At 35.5% G+C, this 23225-nt stretch overlaps 7 protein-coding genes, 1 long non-coding RNA gene and 1 other non-coding gene across 10 annotated transcripts; 3 read left to right on the top strand and 6 right to left on the bottom strand.

Annotated features, from left to right (window-relative positions):
- Positions 1-187: 187 nt before the first annotated feature.
- LOC103875255 (transcription factor TCP20) lies at positions 188-3146 on the bottom strand. The gene has a single exon (XM_009153750.3). It carries the CDS (start codon positions 1318-1320, stop codon positions 397-399), a length of 924 nt encoding a protein of 307 aa, XP_009151998.1. The 5' UTR covers positions 1321-3146; the 3' UTR covers positions 188-396.
- A 5343-nt stretch (positions 3147-8489) lies between these two features.
- On the top strand, positions 8490-11416 carry LOC103875254. Of its 2 annotated transcripts, XM_009153748.3 has the most exons (5): positions 8490-9612; positions 9702-9762; positions 9889-10478; positions 10570-10762; positions 10863-11416. In XM_009153748.3, exons 1-5 carry the CDS (start codon positions 9607-9609, stop codon positions 10880-10882), a joined length of 870 nt encoding a protein of 289 aa, XP_009151996.1. In that variant the 5' UTR covers positions 8490-9606; the 3' UTR covers positions 10883-11416. The 2 variants fall into 2 exon arrangements, with proteins under 2 accessions (XP_009151996.1, XP_033129175.1); XM_033273284.1 differs by having other exon boundaries at positions 10570-11416.
- Positions 9774-10248, bottom strand: LOC117126031. The gene is made up of 2 exons (XR_004448562.1): positions 10145-10248; positions 9774-10068 (listed from the first exon to the last, which is right to left on the bottom strand). It is a non-coding gene; the product is annotated as an uncharacterized LOC117126031 (long non-coding RNA).
- LOC103875253 lies at positions 11130-12174 on the top strand. Its single transcript, XM_033273286.1, has one exon. It carries the CDS (start codon positions 11700-11702, stop codon positions 11907-11909), a length of 210 nt encoding a protein of 69 aa, XP_033129177.1. The 5' UTR covers positions 11130-11699; the 3' UTR covers positions 11910-12174.
- Positions 12175-13552: 1378 nt separating this feature from the next.
- Positions 13553-15601, bottom strand: LOC103875252. Its single transcript, XM_033273287.1, has one exon. It carries the CDS (start codon positions 13988-13990, stop codon positions 13781-13783), a length of 210 nt encoding a protein of 69 aa, XP_033129178.1. The 5' UTR covers positions 13991-15601; the 3' UTR covers positions 13553-13780.
- On the bottom strand, positions 14428-14508 carry TRNAL-AAG. The gene has a single exon. It is a non-coding gene; the product is annotated as a tRNA-Leu (tRNA).
- A 240-nt stretch (positions 15602-15841) lies between the features above and the next one.
- On the bottom strand, positions 15842-17429 carry LOC103875249 (ribonucleoside-diphosphate reductase small chain C). Its single transcript, XM_009153745.3, has one exon. It carries the CDS (start codon positions 16950-16952, stop codon positions 15957-15959), a length of 996 nt encoding a protein of 331 aa, XP_009151993.2. The 5' UTR covers positions 16953-17429; the 3' UTR covers positions 15842-15956.
- Positions 17430-19841: 2412 nt separating this feature from the next.
- On the top strand, positions 19842-22140 carry LOC103875248 (B2 protein). Its single transcript, XM_009153744.3, has 6 exons — positions 19842-20075; positions 20463-21018; positions 21101-21201; positions 21307-21390; positions 21473-21583; positions 21693-22140. The coding sequence occupies exons 2-6, from the start codon at positions 20475-20477 to the stop codon at positions 21735-21737; spliced, it is 885 nt and encodes a 294-aa protein (XP_009151992.1). The 5' UTR covers positions 19842-20075; positions 20463-20474; the 3' UTR covers positions 21738-22140.
- Positions 21900-23094, bottom strand: LOC103875417 (transcription and mRNA export factor ENY2). Its single transcript, XM_033273285.1, is given in 4 exon segments — positions 21900-22449; positions 22452-22596; positions 22758-22852; positions 22925-23094. Coding segments are annotated over 4 exon segments (510 nt in total). The 5' UTR covers positions 23048-23094; the 3' UTR covers positions 21900-22302.
- Positions 23095-23225: the final 131 nt, after the last annotated feature.

Below are 23225 nucleotides of genomic sequence, written 5' to 3'. Positions count from 1 at the left end.
TTATCATTATACTAATCGAAAAGCCCGGATTCAAAAGAAGCAACAACAACACACAGAAGAAGAACAAGTGAAAAAACAAGCTCTCTCTCTAGATCAAACTTAAAGACTCAAAAAGGAACAAACAATCTCTGGCTATGTCTCTATTAACAAACTCCACCTGCAAGTTTCAACAACTGCCACACAAACATTCAAAAAAGCTCTTGCATCATCATCATCCTCTGAAAGTATCAGAGGTTTCAATAAGCATATAGATATTTTCACTCTCACTCAGTATGAACCTTTTTCTTTTCTTCTCCATGCTAGTTTTACAACAATATTATCACAAAACAAAAAACAAAGCCAAAAGCTTTTCAAATCCACAAGAGAAAATCAAATGTTTTTAAAAAAAAGCTTAAATTAACGCCCTGACCCTTGAGAATCATCTTTCTCACCACTCTCTTGCTGATGCTCCTCATGTGATGGGTTATGCTGAAGAGTATGGTGAAGAACCCTACCCTGAGCTTGAGCCTGACTCATCTGCTGCTGATAAATCTGTGCAAAAGACTGAGGATTCAAGACACCAACATTCCCTTCCTGAGCCAACCCTAACTCAAGTCCAGGCATCTGATTGTTACTACCACCACCAAGAATGGACGCAAAACTCATAGCTCCACCAGGATAATCAAACCCAGGAAACCCAATCCTGTAACCACCTCCATCACTCATGGTCTGCACCCCAGCTCCAAACCCAGCTACATTTGGCCACAGCCCAGTTGGTAAACTCGACCTAGACCCTCCATCTCCCCCGCCAACACCCCAATTTGGTCTCCCACTACTAGACCCACCATCCAACTCATGACTGATCATCAAACCAGCAGTGAGAGACCCACCACCCTGAAGATGGTGGCTCGATACAGCAGCAGCGGCTGAGGCTAAAGCAGAGGCCGGTATAGTTCCTGAACCGGTGGCTGCGATAATCGACGGCTCAGCCTGCTGAAGCAGCCACTGGATTGTCTCGCCGTCGGATTTGTGACCCAATTCTCTAGTCAACTGGAAGATCCTAGCGGCGCAGAGAGCAGGCATCCTGATTCTCCGACCCCTGCCTTCCACTTTGATGTGTCTGTCTTTGTTTGAGCTTCTCTTAGGACCAAGCTGGTTCTGCTGCTGCTGCGGCTTCTTGTTCGGTTCTTTGTCGGAAGCGACCACGATCTGAAAATCCTTAACCTCAGCCGGTTTGGAATGATGATTGTCGTCCTTGGAAGCATCTCCTAAGCTCTGGTTTCTTGGTGGTGGGTTCAAAAAGTTTGGTACTTGGTGACGATTTGGGTTCTTGGGATCCATGTGGGGACTTTTGAGGGTCCAGACTCTCTTCTTCTCTCGGATTCAATTTTTAAGGGTTTGTGAGAATTGTGGTGTGTGACTTCGATGAGAAAAAGGTATCGACTTTGAGGAAATATTTACAGTGTTTTTTTTTATTTTTTATAATTCCAATGAGACCCCGCAAGATCCCGATGCAGAATGGGAGGAGAATAAAAGGAAAAGTTATCATCTTTCCATCTTTAAATGGGTCAAAAAAGAAATGAGAAAACATTTAAAAGCTCAAGACTTTAGTTTTGTCTTTTTCTTCTTTCTTTAACTTTGGGTGTGGTTTGTTTCTTTGTTGCATTAGACATGATAACAGAGAGATAGTGAGTTACTTAGGTTTCTCACCAAACACTGTCTTTTGACAACTATAACCAGCAAAGTAACCAAACAAGTTAACCCATAAAAGAAAAAGTAGTGTGACTGTCTCTCATTTAATCCCTTTGAAACAAAAAAGTAATGAGAATATCTAAGAAATGCCACTTCATGCCCCCACTTCTTCAATGACTTTTGTCTGGTCCAGTAACTCTCTTGTTTAGACTTCTTAGTGGACGAAAAAGTTAAAAACTTTTAATGTAAACGTTCTTGTAACTGCTAATCTAGTGATTTTTAGTGAATATGGTATATGCATCTTATTTAACATTCATAAAAGCCATAGTAATTAAGAATCTCATTCAAACAATGAGTCAATATATTAAATGATTATTTTACAAAGATCATGTTGATTCTTTCTCTGAGGTCCGTTAGTTAAGATATGAAAGATCTATCATCTATGGGTTATTTGTAGGTCATGGGTAATTCTGACAGATCTAATAGTACACATTGTTGCTAAACCATATGATTAAACACAAACAGTAAAAAAGAGAGAAATATAAAATTAATTTTGTTAAAAGTACACACATAAGGAGTATATCGAAGAAAATAAAACACTTATAGTTGATAATAGAAGTGCGAAAAGAATGTTGCAGAATGGCTTAGTCTTAGCTATGATGTTACCACAAATCATAAAATATTACTTTTTATATACTAGAATACAAGATTGCATGGTAAATACGAAATAGTCGCTTTTTACCATAAGCAAACAGAAAATGAAAAGAAGAAACAATTTACGTAGTGATACGTACCTTACCTAAAACAGTAGTCCGAGTCAACGTCTTCTCAAAGAAGGAAGTACTAGTCTATCAAATGGATCAATGGTATAGTCGAAAATTGTCAGGTCCACAGAGGGTTGGGTTAGCTTGTAGGGCAAGCCCTAAAGAGATTGAATGACTTTGAGGTTCCATCATTTATGGACCGACAACATCATACCATCACTCTCTTTTTTATTTACTTGCACCTCTCGTATCATCATTCAACTTAAGTCTTGGAGTTCAATTAATCTTAATTGATTTAACTACTCTTGATGATTAAAGGCATGAATCTAATATTAATGGCGCTCATAATCACGTTTAATACTCTACTGTACCTGCCAAACTATCTAAAACTCTTGATACATATTAAATGATCTCTTGGCTAATCTTTAAGGAGTAATAATTAATTTTGAGGATGTGTTAGGTTTTTTTTCGGTCAAAAAATGTGTTATGTTTGAAGATTTTCTAGTGACTGAACGCTCCATCCCCAAGAATTTGTATAAGTAATACTATAGCATTATTTTACAATGCCGTTACAAATTTATTTTTATAAAGATTTACCACATTATATATCCATAATTGTCAGTATGACTGACTTATACACATTGACTTTTTGTCAGCATACATATTGACTTAATAGGTTAATATTCAGACAAATATTTTTTTTTCTTTTTTGTAACAATTCAGACAAATATTTACACACTAAAAATGAAGCTTTGAGAGGTGGTAAATCTATCACTATAGTCTATGGCTTTGAATGGTAACTGCGGGTTGAGCGGTGCGGAATAAGCGGTTTAACTGCAGTACGGTTTTAACAGTTATAAAAACGTATAAATATATGGTATATGTAGAGATTTTTGTTACTGTTAACTGCGGTGCGGAGCGGGACGGTTTGTAACATTCGAAGCCTATATCGTATTTTTAAATACCGTAAATCTCATCCTATAGAGGTGGTAGAATTTATTACTTTTTGCCCTTTTTCAAAAAAAAAAAAATATATATATATATATATATATAGATATATATATATATAGTCGTTTATACTTACAAGTATTTATATATAATTGATAATTAATAGTCGGCATGGTTCATTCTGGTGGACAGGTGGAGTAAAGTAAATATAATAGAATCTGAGTTGGTGCATGTGAAATTTTCGATTGAATTATGCTCCAAAAGCAAAGACACACAAGGGCCCATGTATGCCATCACATTACCCTTTTTCCTTCCATTCTCATTTTTTCCTAGCTGCTTTTTTAGTTTTCTCCCCTAATTTTACCACACTATATAGTATTATACAATTAATTTGAAGATGATCTAAGCAAAAACAATTAAAAACATGAATCAGTCCACCTTCCACGACTGATCTTGAAACTTCGTAGTAAGTGTAATTTAGTTTTCTTAAACATCTACTATCAGCTCATCTGATGGATCAAGAACGTGTTTAGTATTAAAGAATGGAATAACTCAAAAAAGTATCACATTATCCGATCCGAATTTGAAATTACTTCCGACTAATGGACTGATTGTCTGTTACAGCCCACCATGTTAATCACTTAAACCAAAACTCAAGTTTATATTAATCAAATATCGATAAGTTAGTTCTCAAAGATATCGAATTCAAGATCAACGTGTATACACACTGAGCTTTACAAGATTAACATTACTAGTTTAGTTTTTAATCAATATACAAATCAATGGAATTTAGCAGCTGTATGGGCGACCGTCTAAAACTATATTCATCCAAATGTGATGATGTGCCAGGTGTGCATCCTTCACTCGACCCATTTAGGTTGTGGAGTAACGAAAATCTAGACGTTTCTTGTAACATCCCGAGTTGTGATATGTGAAAAAGGCTTAAGAGAATTGATTTAGCTACCTATGTCACCAAAGTTGACTTACCTTTTCCGGAACACATCCTGAAAGAACTCCAGAGTTAAGCGTGCTTGAGCTGGAGTAGTGGAAGGATGGGTAACCTATCGGGAAGTGATTCGCGATAGCGTGCGAGTGAGGCCAAAGCATGGGAAAAGGTCGGGTGGTGATTGCAGGGTCAGTAAACAATGATTTCGAGCCTTTGGAAAATTAACGGACCGACCGTCAGACGGGATGGGGCCCACGGGCCGAGAGAGCGGGCGTGGGTGGTCCATTAGCCGTGGGCGGGTCGGGGCTTTACAAGTGGTATCAGAGCTGGTTAGCTATCTCAGTTCCGACCTGAGAGGCGTCTTGAGACCTGTCGGGGGCGCAACGAGGACGTTGCGTTCTTTGAGAGGGGGTGAATTGTAACATCCCGAGTTGTGATATGTGAAAAAGGCTTAAGAGAATTGATTTGGCTACCTATGTCACCAAAGTTGACTTACCTTTTCCGGAGCACATCCTGAAAGAATTCCAGAGTTAAGCGTGCTTGAGCTGGAGTAGTGGAAGGATGGGTGACCTATCGGGAAGTGATTCGCGATAGCGTGTGAGTGAGGCCAAAGCACGTGGAAAGGTCGTGTGGTGATTGCAGGGTCAGTAAACAATGATTTCGAGCCTTGGAAAATTAAGACCGGCCGTCAGATGGGATGGAGCCCACGGGCCGAGAGAGCGGGCGTGGGTGACCCATTAGCCGTGGACGGGTCGGGGCGTTATATTTCTCGTCTTATAATGACAAGGGGTCTTGCTCGTAACTCGTAAGGATTGTTTTCATAGCATACTAACAAGTTCCATCTCCAAATATAATAGGGAGAGGTTTCGTCCATTGCGTCTTGCACCTAGCAATTGAGTCGTATCATTTTTTTATACACAAGTCAAGTCTATAAACCATACGTATTTTTTCCGTATAAGTGTATAACCATCGACTTGCTACACATATTCATTTTTCCCCTTGTTTCTATATATAACATCTAGAAAGCAAACACTGTGGAGAAAATGGCTGTTAATTAATCTCAATCGTTCATAAGTGCATAAATCAAATATAATTATACTTCTCATTTAAATCTCCATTCGAAACTGGTGGAATTTGATTGGTTAGGCTCGACCAAGATAAGATATTCATCCAATTTATTCAACCCAAGTCCTTATCCTTTGTTTATGTTTACCTTTCACCTTTATTTTCATATGACTATTTTCTTCCTCAATGATTTAAGTATTTGACATTACTCAATCTCAAGAGTTTGTGCCACAATTATCTCCATCAATCGTGCCCCAATTATGGTAGATTGAGATGGGTGTGCAGTTTCATCATTACAAGTTTACAGTTCCTTAACAACTTTTCAGATTAATTGCCGACTCTTTTCAATGTATTAACTTGTTGATAAAACAAAACTAAATTTTGTAAGAAAAGTAAGCCAACTAATTAGCCAGAATTTCACATCAACTATCATATATCTAATTATTACATAACCTGGCTTATCTTATTAACAAATCGTTCATGATAAGTACTTGGCAAATTTGGATCGTTGTAAGTTGTTACTTAGCTTCTTTTTTTGTTTTGGTTTATTCTAGAATAATGGCGTTGTCAGCTAGAAAATCATATCGAATGTTCATATCAAAAATTGGTCGAAGCGGGTGAAACACATTTATATATTTTCTTTTAAATTGTTTGAAAAGGTTTCATATTCCAACGAGGTGAAAACAATATTGTACATAAATGTTGGTATAAATATGAGTATAAAGGTCATGACATGTATCATAAGTCTAGCGTGTTTATGTTTGTGCATGTATTGTGACTATCGTCATTTATGTGTCACCAACATATGTACTATGTAATTTTGGAGCCTTTTTCAGCTTTATTCTAAGTTTAAACCTTATCACTTCAATATATCTGATATTTGAATCAATACACTCCTCATGAAGACTGATAAAAGGAAAAAGATCTCAAATCTGCCCTTTCCACTCCGGTTCATGCTTGTCGTGACCTAGAACTGTCGTGGTCTTGTCAGATTCTGGGTACAATGCATCTGATATCGTCGCTGATCTAGGGATCTCCATTCACATGTTTAGCTACTCAGTGTGGTAGATGCCACCAAGATTTTGTTTGTTGGGCTTAAATTTATTGCTAGGCTAGGTCATGCTACACTATTTTGTTTGTTGAGCTCAAGTTTATTTATAAAGATGTATTTTGTTACTTTCTTTTGCTACACTAAACTTACAACTATTCTGCTTGTTGGGCCCAAGATTATTGCTGGACTAGGCCATGTGATAGATTGACATTCGATAAGAAAATATCAGGATTCTAACATAACTATTTTGGATTGAAGTTGTGTTGGACTTATTGGATCCGTTTAAAAGATAATAAAACTTAACCAACAAAAATGTTCATGAAGTTTAACGTCTTAGCAAATTCATCGATCGGAAGTGTTAGGACATCTCCAAATGGAGTAAACGTGAATATGGAATAAAAAATGATCCAACTCAACTATATATCTCACTTTATAATAAAATTTACTCCATAAATTGAATAATCAATTTTTTGTTTGTTCATTATTCCATTATAGAGTAAGAAATGTAATAGGGTTAGAGTAAACATTTTCATTTTTACTTCATTTTATAAGAAAAAATGGAATTTTACATTGGAGATGTTCTTAGTGGCTCTTAAACTTCGCAATTCGCAAACCTCAAACTACAGGAAATGTGAGAAAAATCCTCTATATATTATTTGAGAAGCATTGCAACATTTTTTTGTAGTCATGTGTCATCACTAGAATGATTCTTAGAATCCTTAGAAAAATAGGTTGGTCCATCTAAATATATAATAAACTTTTTATTAAACCATAATAAATACATTATTAATGTGCTTCATTATTTCCTTAAATAAGATTACGGAATTGCCTAATGTGGCTAAAGTATATATGACAATTAATGATTTTGAATAATAAAGATTTGATAAAAATAAGTGTGTATTATAATATATATATTTGTTTAATTTTAAGCTATTTAAATAAATTAAACAATCATAGTAACCATATAATAAAAAATTAAAAAATTATATATATATATATATATATTATATTTTGAATTTTTTAAAAAAATACAAATTACTAAAACTGTTAAAAGTTTCACATTCAAATTTTGGGATCAATGATTTAATATTTTTGTTATGACATGATACAAATAATTAAAAAATAATATAAGTTGAAAGTCTCATTAATAAGTATCAAAAATAAAAGATATATAAATATATGTATCATTTTAAATTAAACTATATGCCATATAAAAATACATAAATATTTTAATTTTGAAATTTACGTTGAACATTTTTTTGATAAAAAAATTGAAAAAATATTGACAATATCGTTTTCTGTTATATTTATGTATTTTTATATGTTCGCACCAATTTAATTATATAAGTAGTAGATAATGACTTTTTAATTATTCAATATATATTTATTATTTTGTAATATGTTATAAACATATAATATATAAAATAATTTGTATATATAATGTTCATTCCGCGGATCTTAACCTAGTACAACATGAAAAGGGGACCAAGAAGGGAGCTGTTAAGCACGTTTTGATTAACTATTTCATTGGTCAGGTTTTCGCATGTGCAATAGTGCGATGATAAATGAGCGTACGGGACAAATCAATCCCCATGTGTATCGATCAGAAAGATCTTAAATAAACGCTTAAATTGAAATAGCTCTTTCTTCTTTTGTTTACTACACACAACGTACCAGGGTGTTGAAGTCTTATTATATAAGTTTTGGTTTCAACATATTATATTTCTTACGTCGTCTTGTTAATATTTTCTAACATTAATCGTTTCCCCATAGATCCACCACATCATTGGGTTATATTTATTCTTTTGGGGTCACATCTATCATTTTCCCTTAAAATTATACACATAATTTCTAGCCTTTTGCACCCAAAGGAAAACAAAATATATATAGCCAATGTCGGAGACGTGGCAGAGCCAGGACAAAAACCTGGTGGCAAGTGGGACTCTCTCGGAGAACTAGAGAGTTCCATTGCTTGCACGCCTTTTACTTAAAGATAGAAAGCATTCCTTTTAAAGATATATCCAGTTCAAAAAAAAAAAAAGATATATCACTTTCCTTTTGGAGGAAAGAAGCATGCAAGAATGAGCAGTACAAACTTGTGATAACTCAATTAGTTACGACTGTATCGTGTCTTGTCATGTCATATGATACAACACGTGGCTGTTTGTTAGAGAAGTTCGCAAACATGTCCGAACAAAAGAGAGGCGAAGTAGTGGCTTATGACTCTCTTTAGTCTCGACCTCAGCCAGACACTTCCGTATTAATCATATCTTTTAGCTCGAAAGCAACACTTCATTACTTCTGTAACGTCCCATCTTACGTGCTTAATACATTTTCAGACGTTGCCCTAAGAAATTCACGACGAATGCAAATCACACGATCATTGTTCTGGTCCTTATCGAAACTCATTTACACTTGTAGCGTTTATTAGATTCTCATCAACGCATACGACATGAGAAGACGGACAATAACAACAAAATGATTAGATTCTTACCCACACATTTAAAAACGTGGAATTATATTTCTACAAAATTTAATTTAATAAAAAATGTATTCAACAAAATCTAATTTAATAAAAATATTTTTTAACCGGTTTAATTTTTGTTTTTGTGATAAAATATTTATTTTGTTTAAGTTAAGATTGTTGGAGTTACAGATAACAAATTCAATTTGTATTTTTTATTTTAAGGCTAAAACTGAGTTAACATTTATGTATATTTTTAATAAATTGTTTAAAAATAAATTTTTTTTTAAATTGTTTTTTTAACCACACACAAAATTGTCATAGTAAAAATAGAAAGTTTTTAAAATTTAAAAGATATTCAAGGGTAAAACAGTGATTGTGTGTTCTGTTAAAATGATCTAATATGTAAATAATTAAAAAAAATTGGTGAAATAAATCATGATCACACCTATAAATAATAGTATTACGATATGATAGTTCTGTTCAATTAGATAAATAAATATACACTTGCTTTATCCAATAACCACATATATAGACATCAATGGAAATCATCCTAAACACATATACAATTAAATATTCACAGTTGATACTAAGCTCGATATGCAAGCATTTCTTAATACCCTATATATATATATAGCTACAAAACCCTAAAGAACACTAAAAGAAAAACAGTAGAAGCAAGAAAGCGAAGAAAAACATGAAGGTGCGTATACATATTCCATTTTTCCAAGCCTAATCAAAATATTCTTCTCTTTGTGAGCTTTAATTGTGCTTGTATTCCATCTCTTGCAGCTGCTAAGTTGGATTCGAACTATAAAGCAAAACGGTTTAGACCAATCAAAGGAGTTCAAAGGTTTGATTATATGATAACAAAACTTTTCTCTTGCATAAAACCTTTTCAATCTTCATCTTCATACAACGTTATACATAATATGCTTTTGGTTAAATTATATATATAAAAGAACAATCAATCTTTCAGGTAATTTCTGTTGCTTAAGAGCTCGGGTTTCATCTGAAGTCCAAGACATCCGTACAAACTCCTTCTCCTTCTATGGACCATCTCATGACCCGAAACCACCAGAAGCTGATGAGGAACTCGAGTTTGATCATGAAGACGGGTTCGGTGGATTTCTAACGATCGGGACGCTCGGTAGAGATCCTGAAACACCAAGATTCACTTCAGTTGCAAAAGAAGATGTAACCGGAGTACACAGAGATATTGCAAAGCTCATTACTGTGAAGCTAGACAAGTTGCTTGAGGAATATCCGGAGGATAGTAGCAGTAAGCAGGTTGAGAGATCGAATGCAAAAGAACATAGAGAATCAGTTGATGTATGTAAAGATCGTATTGAGTTTACAAAGAGCAGCAAAGAAGTAAAGAAGAAAGAGGGTTTACTTGCAAGCCTCTTCAAGAGAAGTAAGACGGTAGAAGGAGAGTGTAACACCCTGAAGAAACATGGCACAGGAGATTTGATTAAAACGGTGTTCGAGAAGCTCCACATGTCTTCTTCAAAGACAATAAAAGATGACAATGATGATTATATGCACAAGAAGAAAGACATCAGAAAGGTTCTGTCTTTTTTTATCTTCAAGCATTTTCAAATCTAGATTGGTCAAAAGTATTATGAAAGTTAATGTGGGTTTTTTGTTTTGGTTATAGAATGTTCAAAACTTCCGGAGTAAAGTCCATCCTGTTCTCTGTACACCTGCAAGAGATGATAGCGAGGTAGATGACAGAAGAAGCTGCACCAACCTCAAGGATCCTCCTGCTCTTAACGGAGGGTTTCTTGTTTCAAGCTCCATCTCGGAAGCAAACTGGAAAAGAGAAAAATGGATCAAGACTGACGCAGAGTGTAAGTCAAGATCCATCCTCTATACGCAACATTTGAACACTAATCTGTTTTATTTCCGTCTTTCAAGAGTTTTTCATAACGTTTGCTTTTTTTTTTGCAGATCTTGTTCTGGAACTTTGAAGATCAACACACATTGCAACAAACCTACATTGATGTTCTCCTATGAAACTTATATGTAATCTATAAGATCACTATCTATTATTGTCTTGTCAAAAGGTTATGTAGTCTAGTTTAAGGCAATTAATAATAAAGCTTCTAATATTGCTCAAATTAAATAGTTCAAACTTTAAAGTAGCCACATGTGTCACATCTCTGTTTCAAATGAATCACTGATGAAACTAAAATGTCTAACTGATGATACGACTCACTTTGACTACTGATCTTTTGAACTCTGACAAAGAATATAACCTATGAAACTCAAACATAGAGAAATTACAAGAAACAGCGGTACTGAACTTGATGCTTCTTAGACCAGACCAGCTTCAATCGGTCCGGTGTCACTGATCAAGAGAGAAACAAACAAAAAGGAAACCTAAACTACTAAGAAAACTATCAAAGTAGACACATATCTTGATGACATATCATCTTTAGAGGTAGTAATCTACTTTAGAACAAATTCTTTAACATAAAAAGCAAAAACTCTACCAAAAGAGACCTGAAACAATTGATTGATCAATCATCCCCAAAGTTCACAAAAAGCTAAAGCCAATATAGAAATACAATACCTTTCCTTGTATCCTATCACTAAGCTTTTTAAATCTTAACCTTTTATACCTTCTCTACTTAGCCACCAAGAAAAGCCACAGAAAAGACTCGTCAATCACCTTCTACATAACTCTCCACTTGCCCCCATCTTCATCAGCAAAAGAACAAACACTCTTTACACACACACACACACAATTCAAAGAAGCAAAGAGATCAAAAACCGTCGTTACATATGAGCGCAGACTGGGGACCAGTGATTGTAGCGGTGTCTCTGTTCATCCTACTATCACCAGGCCTACTGTTTCAGATTCCAGCGAGGACAAGAGTGGTTGAGTTCGGGAACATGAGCACGAGCGGTATCGCTATTTTGGTTCACGCAGTTATATACTTTTGTATACTCACGATCTTGGTGATCGCTATACAAGTTCACATCCATTTCTGATCTCTCTGCTCTCTTATATCATGTAAATGTAAATAACAAAAAAAATAAAAGAGTTTTATTACAAACTCTAATTTCTAAAGCAAGATGACAGAAAGTAAGCAACTTTTGTCTGAATTTGAGCAAATAAACATAGCTAAAGAGACTTTAAAGTAAAAAAAGCAAACTGCAGTAAATATTACAATACAAGTACGAAACAGAACATTCACCATGTCTGTCTGTTACAACAACAACAAGAACAAAAAAAAAACTATAGATTAAAGGTAAATAAAACCCCTAAATTACAGAGTTTATAGACTCGTTTTCATAAAGGGTTTACACCTTTACTTCATACAAACAAGGGAAACAGAGAGAGACCCAGAAGAGAATCAACCGGTGTAGATGTGGAGATTGACGGCGATGATCAAAATAGAGTAAATGGCGAAGAAGATGAGAGTGTGAACAGCTATGGCTTTTCCGTTGGTTTTGAGGTTACCGAAGTCTACCGCTCGGTTGTTTCCGGGCAGTGAGAAGAGAAGACCAGGCGAGAGAATCACGAACAAGATGACGCCGACGATAACCGGAGCCCAATCCGTCATTGTTGTCGTGTAAAGGTGAAAAAGGTTACACCTTTTGGAGAGCGGTGGGTATAGAAAAGGACAGGAGGAGAGAGAGAAGAATCTAGAGAGGACGAATGTTAATGGGGTATAGCCGTATAGAAAAGGTTACACCTTATGGTAACGGGTGTTTTAATTTTTATTTAAATAATCTTGTGGTTATCATTAATCTAAAGTACTTAGGAAGGCGCGAAAAAATACTAATATCGATGATTAATGCTAATTTAATCGTGTAACGTTTTAATTGAATTTTGTAACTTTTTTAACCAAATATATTAAATCTTTTAGCTGGTAGTGGACCGACCGACCTCACACTCCACAAAATTAAAATTACAGTTACTAAAACTGACCTCTACTGTAATATTATAGTACCACATCATCAAAGCGATAAAAGATTAATAATACAATTCTAGTTTCATATAAAATCTTGCTGAAATTGATGAGAATTAATTCAAATCCAGCAAGTTTTCTTGGTCAGGAGAACAATCTGGATACTTTTGATATATCATTTTCTGATAAGTATATGCCACATAAAATCATTTTTGGCTGAAACAACTAATATATCGCTAAGCAAGAACATATGAATGAGCCCACATGCATAAATGATGATTTAAGTAGATCAAACCGAATTATGTAAAAACTTTTTTTTTTTTTGGAAACTGCATTCATTAACTTAAAATTTTAAAACATTACAGTTATAGTTTGTTTGGCAACTAAGTCAGTCCTATCATTGTTTACTCTAAAGATAAACTTAAATTGGATAGCATTAAAGAAAGTAGATAGGAGATAAATGTTGAGGGGCCTGCGATCTCTAGATTTCTCCCCTTTGAATTCAGAAGCTTGATGAGAATCTGAGAGTCAGAGAGAATCAAAAGAGAGTTAATCCCTTTACTGATAGCAGAGGATATAGCTTTTCGCATAGCCAAGGTTTTCGCAAAGAGGGGCGACTTCACGAAGGTTGCAGTCGCTGAGTATGATAAAAACTTATATTTATATATATTTCTGTCCATCGCATGAAAAAATGTATAAACTATAATTAAAATCCAGAACTAGATTGAACGGTATATATCACTTAACTTTCATACATCCCTTACATACACGTAGATGACTATTAAATGGTGGTAGATATGAGACCATTTGTTTATGGCACAACTTTGTTTCTTATATCAAACAAACTGCGAATTACACAATTCAAAGTAAAATAAAACTTGACTATATAACTTCAAGAATACACTAGCTAGTACAAAAAAAATGGAGAGATTCATTTATTTTATTAGATCAGGCGATGTACATGTGAATTTGAATAGCGAGCAAGAGAATACAAACAAGCGTGAAGTAGATGAGCGTATGAACTATAACCGAAAGACCACTTGTCTGAAATGTTCCAAACTCAACCACTCGGTTTTTCCCCGGAATCTGAATCAGCACTCCCGGAGTCAGCAACACGAAAAGCGCCACCGCGACAAAAACTGGTCCCCAATCAGGCATCTTTATCTTCCTTCTTCTTCTCTCTTGTTACGTATCTATAAGAGAGAGAGGTATAGAGTTGATGGATGCATGCAAATGCATAAGCTTATGTATTTATATGTGTGTGGGGGGGTGTATAATGGGATGATAATGGCAGGTGAGAATAGAAGATTAGGGTTCTTTTGTGACAGGGAAGAAAGAGTGCTTTGGGAGAAACGGACAAACTTCTGTGACATGGAAGGATATAAAGTGATGTTAAGAAAAGTATGCTTTAGAGAGAAAAAGAGAGACTATGATCCATCAAGTTGTGTGAGGATTCATGTTTCGCTGGACTGTGGATTTGCTTTGGATCAAAGGAAACAAAATGGTCGTCGGTCCACTTTATTTGGTTTACTATATTAGTTAAACTTTTACTGGACTGTGATGTTCTGGCACCTCGGCGTACTAAAAATGTAAATTGTTGACAGTGGGATTTGAACCCACGCCCTTTCGGACAGGAACCTTAATCCTGCGCCTTAGACCAACTCGGCCATATCAACTTGTTGACATCTATGGAACGAACATAAGAGTTATTCTTTTACTAAAAGGACTTTACTCGTACTAGTTGGATAAAGGACCAAGAGAACACTTCCACTTGAGGAGTGTGACAAAACAGTGGTTGAAAATAGGCAGCTTTGCATAAGCCACCACATCACAAACCACTTGGTCTCCCACGAAAAAAAAGGGAATGGTCACAAATGATTCTTCTCTAGGCATAAAACCACACAGACTGGAATGAATTGTGCATGCACTTTCATACTTTGTTCTGACCTTCTAATGTTTTTTTTAAATAAAAAATGGTTGAGTATATGGCAGTATATAGAGAAAGAGACGCTGTTTACAAATTGAGGTGGCCTGTGAGGAGTAAGAAGCTATTTGCTTCCAAAAACCGGTAAAACTCTTCTTCTTCCAGCTTCTTCCAATTTGTCTCCTGGCAAAAGAAATGCCTCAGGCTTGAAATCGCACTTTCTAGCTAATTCTGAAGCTGTTGCGATCAGGAAAAGAAAAGATACAAGGAATGCTAGAACAACATGAGAGCTTTCAGAAGTCGAGTTGAAGCTGAGCCACTCCTCACTAGATAATTTCATAATTCCAAAAGCCATTGTCCTTTTAATAAGTTTAACGCTGAAGAACTCGTTCTGTTCGTTCTCATATGAATTATCTTTATAATATTGACAAAAAAGTGTTTACGTTTTTCTATTACCTTTTAGAGGATAGTAGATTGGTCATTCAAAGGAAATGATTGCATATGCTTCAGCATTTTCAAATGTTGCACTATGCACACTTGAATATTTAGACAATGAACTTTAATGGATTCATATTATTTAGTACAAGTGTATAACTAAGCTGACATTACCTATTCATGTAATTGATGTTTGTCCTTTCATTATGTGGTCCAAGTTCAGCTTCTTTACATGCCAACTTCTCCCTATTGTAATGGCCCTCCTAATGTAGTCTCTCAAAATAAAAAAGTTTTGCTCTTTCTACTAAAAAATTAGAGTAGAAGAGAGAAAAAGCGACCTATCTGAGCAAGAAATTTGTAGAAGCCGATTTCAATGCAGTTACCTCATCTTCTAACCATTGAGATACATTAAAAAAATATCAACTGAAGATTCAATCTCGATAAACTTGCTCCTTTAGTGATATTTTTCCTCTAAAAATCAATAAACTAATATTGATTATGCAGAACTGAAAATTCACAGAATCAAAACTTCAAAATAATGGTTTAACTACAACATTACCCTTGTCATTTCACATTCTCATCCAATTTGAAAACGACATGAGTCTACCAACTATACTACAAGATATGTATTAAACCAAAAATCATGGAGATTAAGCTGGGGAAAGGTAGTTGAAAGCTCATAGTATTCCATTAATTAAAAACTTGATAATACACGGAATATTACAATGATATATAATCGTCACAACAATCATCACTATATCAAATCTAAAAGTCCTCGTCGAGAGAGAACACATGATTATCAAACGCGCCGCCTCCATTAACGCTAGACATAACAGAAGCTTTCTGGTAATCCCCAACTCTCTTCTCAAAGAAGTTCGTTTTCCCCTGAAGCGAAATCAACTCCATCCAATCAAACGGATTCGCCACACCGTACACCTTCCCGTACCCAAGCGCGCCCAAAAGCCTATCCGCCACAAACTCAATATACTGACTCATCAAATCACGGTTCATCCCCACCAACGCGCACGGAAGCGCGTCGCACACAAACTCCCTCTCGATCTCCACCGCGTCGCAGACAATCGACTTCACGCGCTCCTCCGTGAGCTTCGTCCTCAATAGAGTATAGATCAGGCAGGCGAAGTCGCAGTGAAGGCCTTCGTCTCGAGAGATCAACTCGTTGGAGAAGGTTAAACCCGGCATGAGCCCTCGCTTCTTCAGCCAGAAGATGGAGCAGAAGCTTCCGGAGAAGAAGATCCCTTCCACGCAAGCAAACGCCACGATCCTCTCGGCGAAAGTCTGAGATCCGTCGATCCACTTCATGGCCCATTGGGCCTTCTTCGCGACGCAAGGGATGGTTTCAATCGCGCGGAAGAGGTGGTCCCTCTCTTTGTTGTCCTTGATGTACGTGTCGAGCAGGAGGCTGTACATCTCTGAGTGGATATTCTCAATCGCGATCTGGAACCCGTAGAAGGCACGCGCCTCGGAGACTTGCACGTCGGACATGAACCGGGAGGCGAGATTCTCTAAAACGATTCCGTCGGAGGCGGCGAAGAAGGCGAGGACGTGTTTGATGAAGTGGCGCTCTCCGTCGTTGAGATTCTCCCAGTCGCGAGTGTCTTGCGAGAGATCGACTTCTTCGGCGGTCCAGAAAGAGGCCTCGGCCTTCTTGTACATCTCCCAGATCTGCGGGTAGTGGATCGGGAACATGCAGAATCTGTCTGGGGTTGGGGTGAGAAGCGGCTCTTCTGCCATGGAAGGCATCTTTTTGGATAATGATGATGAGATTTAATGTAGAGATGTGATTTGATGGTTATCCTTTGGAGTCTAGAGATGGATATTTATAATGGGGATGAGAGGGTTTTAGGGGTTTCGAATGTTTTTGAGGGTAAGAGGGAAGAGACATGGAGGGAAGCGTTTTGAAAATTTCAACTCTTTCGAGAGGCTTGTTGGGGAAGATGAAGGGTATTATCGTAATTTTTTGTGTGAGGGGAGGGAAAGTAGTAAAGTTGGCGGCAACATTTCGCATTTCGTGGTGAAATGACGCGAACGTCTGTGGTTCGCGTGTCTTGTTGTGAGGCACACGCACCTTCGTGTGAGTTTTGGATTTCAAGCCCATGATGATAATTCAAATTCGGGCCTGACCTGATTACAGTCCTTGTGAATGCTAGTAAAGCCCAGCGTCTCAACTGTTTGCCGTTTCGAATATGTGTTATGAGACAGTTCGCTGGTTTTCAGCATATGACCCAGCACAAATAAAAAGAACAATAATGATATTTAGTATTACCATCTTAAAGAAAATTATATAGCTTCGTTTTCTTGGCTGTCCGACACCATGACAATTGCCAAATTCGTTATCAGATTTTATTCTACAAAACGATGATATAATTTGTGGAATAAGAACAAACAAATATGTGTGATGAATGTTAGTCCAACGACTATGTGAGCTTTGTTATGTGAGTCATGTGACTAATCTCACCTGCCCATGTAAACTCACAGAGAATAACCCACCCATATATTATTTTTAAATCAATACTACTATATTGAAAGTAGGAAAAGAGGCTTTGCAAAAAGGTACAGCATCACATGAAACAAGATTAAGATGTTCCCCTAAAAGTATGTTCCGTGTTTTGAAATCATAAACGCAAGTAGATATAGGTTTCTAAATTGAAAACTATATATTTAAAATCCAGTACTATTATTTTTTAGACAATGATTCATGTATCTTTTTTACATGATAAATGTAAATGTACGAATTTGTACACGCATATCCAACTTTAGTGATGGTTAACCAACTATAATGGCATAATGATTGATAACTCTGTTTATCGAAGTTAAGAAGATTTTGAATTCCATTTACTGATTGTATATGTTTTATTTATATAAGGGTACTGTGTCTATAAGTTTTTTTTTGCTTAAATACTGTGTTTATAAGTTAATGTAGACATTCATATTTTTCTATATTTCGTTTCTGAATGTGTCTGGTTATAAAAACAAAAGTAAATTGAAGCTTGTTGGTGAAAGAAATGATAGATATTAATATATAGTAATAATTATTCTCACATGTGACATATGATTTTGAAAAAAAAGAAGAAGCAATATTTATCGTGACATACAGTATTGCAAAAGTAATCAAATTTGGTTGGTAAAATTTTCAACCATGTGGGCTTATACATTATACTAGGTTAAGACCCGCGCCTTGCGCAGAATGAATATTATTTATAAATTATTTTTAAGTATTACATATTTTTTACATATTATGAAATAATAAATATATATTGAATAATTAAAAATTTAGTAACTATTACGTATATAATTAAATTGGTACAAATACTTAAATAAATTTTATTTATCCAGACAAACAATTTTTTATATTTTATATGTTATAAAATTAAGTTTAAATGATATTAACATAGATATATAGTACATTTTTAATATTGACATCTCTTAAAAAATATTTTATACTCATATTATTTTTGATCGTTTGTATTTCTTTATAACAAAAATTTTAAACAAATGATAACAATAAAAACTTTATGGGATGTTTAATAGTTTTAGTAATTTATAATTTTAAAAAAATTCAATACAAAGTTTAAAATCTAAATATTAAGTTGTCAATAATTGTTCAAAATGTTTATCAAAAAATTTCAAATCAAATTCGAAATTAAAATACTTATGTATTTTATATGGTATATAATTTATTTTTTAAAAATATTAATATGCATATATATAATATTTATTAAATGAGACTTCCTACTTATGAAATTTCATAATCATTTGTATCTTGTTATAACATAAATTTCAGTGTGAGAATTTTAACAACTTTAGTCATTTATATTCGTTTTTTAAAATTCAAACTATAACATATACGAAAAAATCTAATTTTTTATTATAGTTAATGTGGTTGTTTAATTTATTTTAAAATGAATTAAAAATGATAGAGAATAGACTGATTTTTATCAAATATTTATTATTCAAAATCATTAATTGTCATATATATACTTTAGTCACATTAGGTAATTCCGTGATTTTTATTTAAGGAAACAATGAAGAACATTTATGATTAATTTATGGTTAGTTTAATAAAAAGTTTATTATATATTTATATGGACCAACATATTTTTTTAAGGATTCTAAGAATGATTGTGGTGATGACATGTAGCTACAAAAATATGTTGTAATGCTTCTCTTTTAATATATAGGGGATTAATTCAGTTTTTTCCCACACTACTTATTCTACATTCCAAGTATTATACATTTATACGTATTTTTGTTCTTAACAGGCTATTATTCGTATATGCTTCTTTAGCATTTTTATTCGTCTTTTGTCACTGTCAGCTTACTCTGGAGACACGTGCAATTTCGAATTTTCAAATATATTATTGAGTAACAACGGATACCATTCATTCAGTTTTTTTTTTTTGTAAGATACCATAAAATCCAGATTTATAAATACATATCTTATACCTCAATAAAATGCAGGAGTTCACACTACAAAGGTTATAAATATCAATCGTCCCTAGAGGTTTTGGATATTAAGACATTTATTTATTTTTAAATATGGGATATTTCTTCAACTCGTGACAAAAGGGACCTCATAAAAAAGCAAAACATTTAATTTTGTCAACTGAATCGGACGGCCGAGAAGGAGTAAACATGGATCCAAAAAAATTCAAACTTGAGAGCTACTTAAGCAATGACGCGTGGCTAATACGGAAATGGCAGAATGTCGTAATTAATGTGGAACAGAAAGGGCTATTTGGGAGAGTAGGTCTGATAAATCTACAGATCCACACCATTCAGGGACCATCTCTCTCTCTGACGTGTTTCCCCTTCTTCAGTTTCTCTCCTTCATCTCCGGCGACTTTCGAGGAATCGAAGCTCAAGGTCTGCTCTCTCTCTCTCTCTCGATTTATATGCTCTGTATAATCCCTAAATCTAGTGTTGGCGTTATCTAATTTTCTCGATATTTGATGTTTATCGCTTAAGATTCTCCTCCGAAATCTCTGGTTCCCTTTTTTTTTTTTATTAACTCTCCGATCAGTTCCGAGCTTTGGCTTTCTTAGTCCAGCTATTGAGACTTTAGATCATGAATTTGGGAAATGTTTGAAATTTGACGGAACTTTGCGTGTTAATTGAATAATTTAGGGTTTTTGATCCTTAGTTTTTTTTTCGGATTAGCTTCGATTTAGGTTGATTTTCCTGTGAATTGATCGAATAGGAGTGAAAGCTTCAAACTTTGAGTTTTAACAGTGATCTCTGTGTTTGTATTAGATTTAGGGAACTATGGACAGCTTCTGGCAATTGGGCGATGAGCTCCGAGGTCAGTCACGAGCATCAGAGGATCACAAATGGTCCACTGTTGCAACCAAGCTCGCTGAGCAGACTAGGATGAAAGGAGAAAGGATGAACAACCTTGATCTCTCCAAGCCCTACTCTGAGTTCAGGCCAGCCGACAAGTTTAGTTTCCAGGACAACAAAAACCTTAACTTCAACATGTTGAACTTGGACGGCAAGTATGTGCAAGGCATGGGCAAGGCTCCGATGCAGAGCAATGTTTACAACAACGTGAACAATGTTTTCCAGAAGAACGATTTCAAGAGTGGAGGCAACATGAAGGTTAACAAGTACAGTGGCAATGTTGTTGCTAACAAGGAGATGGGAAACAACAACAAGCACAATAATAATGATAATGCGAATATGAATGTTGACAAGAGGTTTAAGACTTTGCCTGCCTCGGAGACGCTTCCTAGGAATGAAGTTCTTGGCGGCTACATCTTTGTTTGCAACAATGATACTATGCAGGAGGACTTGAAACGTTGCCTATTTGGTAATTTTTTTTAACATACATGTTATTTTACAATATGCTTTCTCAATGCATTTCGTTTTAAAATCTTGTGTCCTTTTGTCAGGTTTACCTCCAAGGTACAGGGACTCTGTCCGGGCAATAACACCTGGATTGCCTCTGTTTCTTTACAATTACACCACTCACCAGCTCCATGGTATCTTTGAGGTTTGTTCTCATGCTTCTTCTTCTGATATCTTATATTATAACAATGTTTTAAAGCTACTGAAATTTGATTTTCCTTTATATTATGTGACATGATTCCTGTTTTAGGCAACAACTTTTGGAGGTACTAATATTGATGCAACTGCTTGGGAAGACAAAAAGGTCAAAGGAGAGTCTAGATTTCCGGCTCAGGTGAATTCACGATCACAATAGTGGCTTCCTTTAGTCTTCATTTTGATACCAATTCGACTAATTTTGTCTCAAATCATAACAGGTGAGGATCAGAGTGAGGAAAATCTGCAAAGCGTTGGAAGAGGATTCCTTCAGGCCTGTTCTTCACCACTATGATGGTCCAAAATTCCGCCTTGAGCTCTCTGTTCCTGAGGTGCGTTTCCATGGATATAGAGTTTGGTTTTAAGTAGAAAAGAAAACCTTTGCATGTATTAAGATGTAGATGGAGAGGTGTGAGCTGATTATGTGTTATTTTGTTGCAGACATTGGATCTGCTAGATCTATGCGAACAAGCTGGTTCTGCATAAGCCGATCAACCTTGCAATACCACGTTGCTAGGGGAAGTGATCTGAAATCTATCTCTATATATATGCATATTACCATAAGAGCGTAAGCTTTTGGGAGTTAGCTAAGAGTCGAATTCAAATGTATGGTTTATTAAGAAGCGAGGAGTTGTGTGCGTCTTGAGGCAAGCAAAAGAGTGAAAAAGCTCTGCCGAATAAGCGACTACCCTTGTTCTTGTTGTGTCTAATGTGTGAGTTTGTCTGTGTTTTGTGAGAGATTTGAAACAAAGGATTTATGTAGAGAGAAAGTGAGACTAAGTAACAGAGCCAAACCCCAATGGTATGAGCTACTGTTTGTGTTTGCTTTGTGTAAGGGAAAAACAAATGTTCTAAATGGCAAGTTTAACTTTTAAGCATAAAGCCATTATCTTATGCTTATCAAAACCAGGTTGGTTCTGGAAGGATCTAGCTGATCTGATCTCATATGGTACTCCTAAATCATCTTAACTGGTATTTTTAAGAATGGCATTGTTTCATTTGGTTCAAAAAGGAGTTTCTTCTCCGGTTAAGTGTTGGGTACAAGTAGAAACTAGAAACCACCGCACCATAGAGATAAAACCATCACGGAGCAGATGATCCAATGAAGTTTTGAATTCTGTTCAGCAGCTCTTGCTTCACAGCATCTGGTACTGAAGCTGCACATACACGACAAAGGTCCGTTGAAAACAAACAAAAGTCGAACTTTATAATAAGTTAACGGAGGTTTCTTTGTTCCGGTTTCATCCCAAAAGGGTTTGTATACCTCTCTCTGCCTTTGGGAGTGATCACTCGGATTAGTTCATCGACTGTGACATCTTTCCTCCCTTTCTTCTTTACATGCTCCCTGCAAGTAAAAAGAAGTTACAGCTTTCAACCATACCCATTTTCTAGACCAACAAACAAAATTTTTATTCCTTTTACGTTACACCAACAACATCTACCAGCTTTAAAGATTGATCTAAATCAAAGAGTTAATTTCAAATGAATAGTCAATGATAAGAGCACCTGCAAGCAACCCTCATCTCATCTTTCCAACCAGACTCCACCAATCTATCTCTCACAAGCTCCATCAGATTCTCTCTCTCTCCACTCTCCACCAACTACACAATCAACTTCTTCATCAAATACTCCAAACTAAAAGAGACTTAATCGCATCAAAAATCGAGAGAAACCTTGATGTTGATGATTTCTTCAAGCGTGAGCTTGTCCTTCTCGGATGAAGCATCCGTCACGTCTTCATCAGGTACCGAAGACCGATTCACCGAGTGTTTCCTGCTCAGAAAACAAACCACCATTACCCAAGAAAAAAATAGAGAGGAGAAAATAGGTGGTTGCTTGTATTGTTTTGTTAATAGGTTTATCTTCTGCAGTACTATTGTGTTTGCATCTTGCACTTACATTAACAATTTGAATGAAGCTAATATGATTTATCTTCCACGTACATCTGTTTTAATCGATTGATCACGAATTTTC

This window comes from Brassica rapa, chromosome A06, assembly GCF_000309985.2.
Source record: "Brassica rapa cultivar Chiifu-401-42 chromosome A06, CAAS_Brap_v3.01, whole genome shotgun sequence".
Classification (NCBI taxonomy): Eukaryota; Viridiplantae; Streptophyta; class Magnoliopsida; order Brassicales; family Brassicaceae; genus Brassica; species Brassica rapa.
The sequence above is the reverse complement of the archived record's forward strand: the minus strand, read 5'-3'. Positions and strand labels throughout refer to the sequence as shown.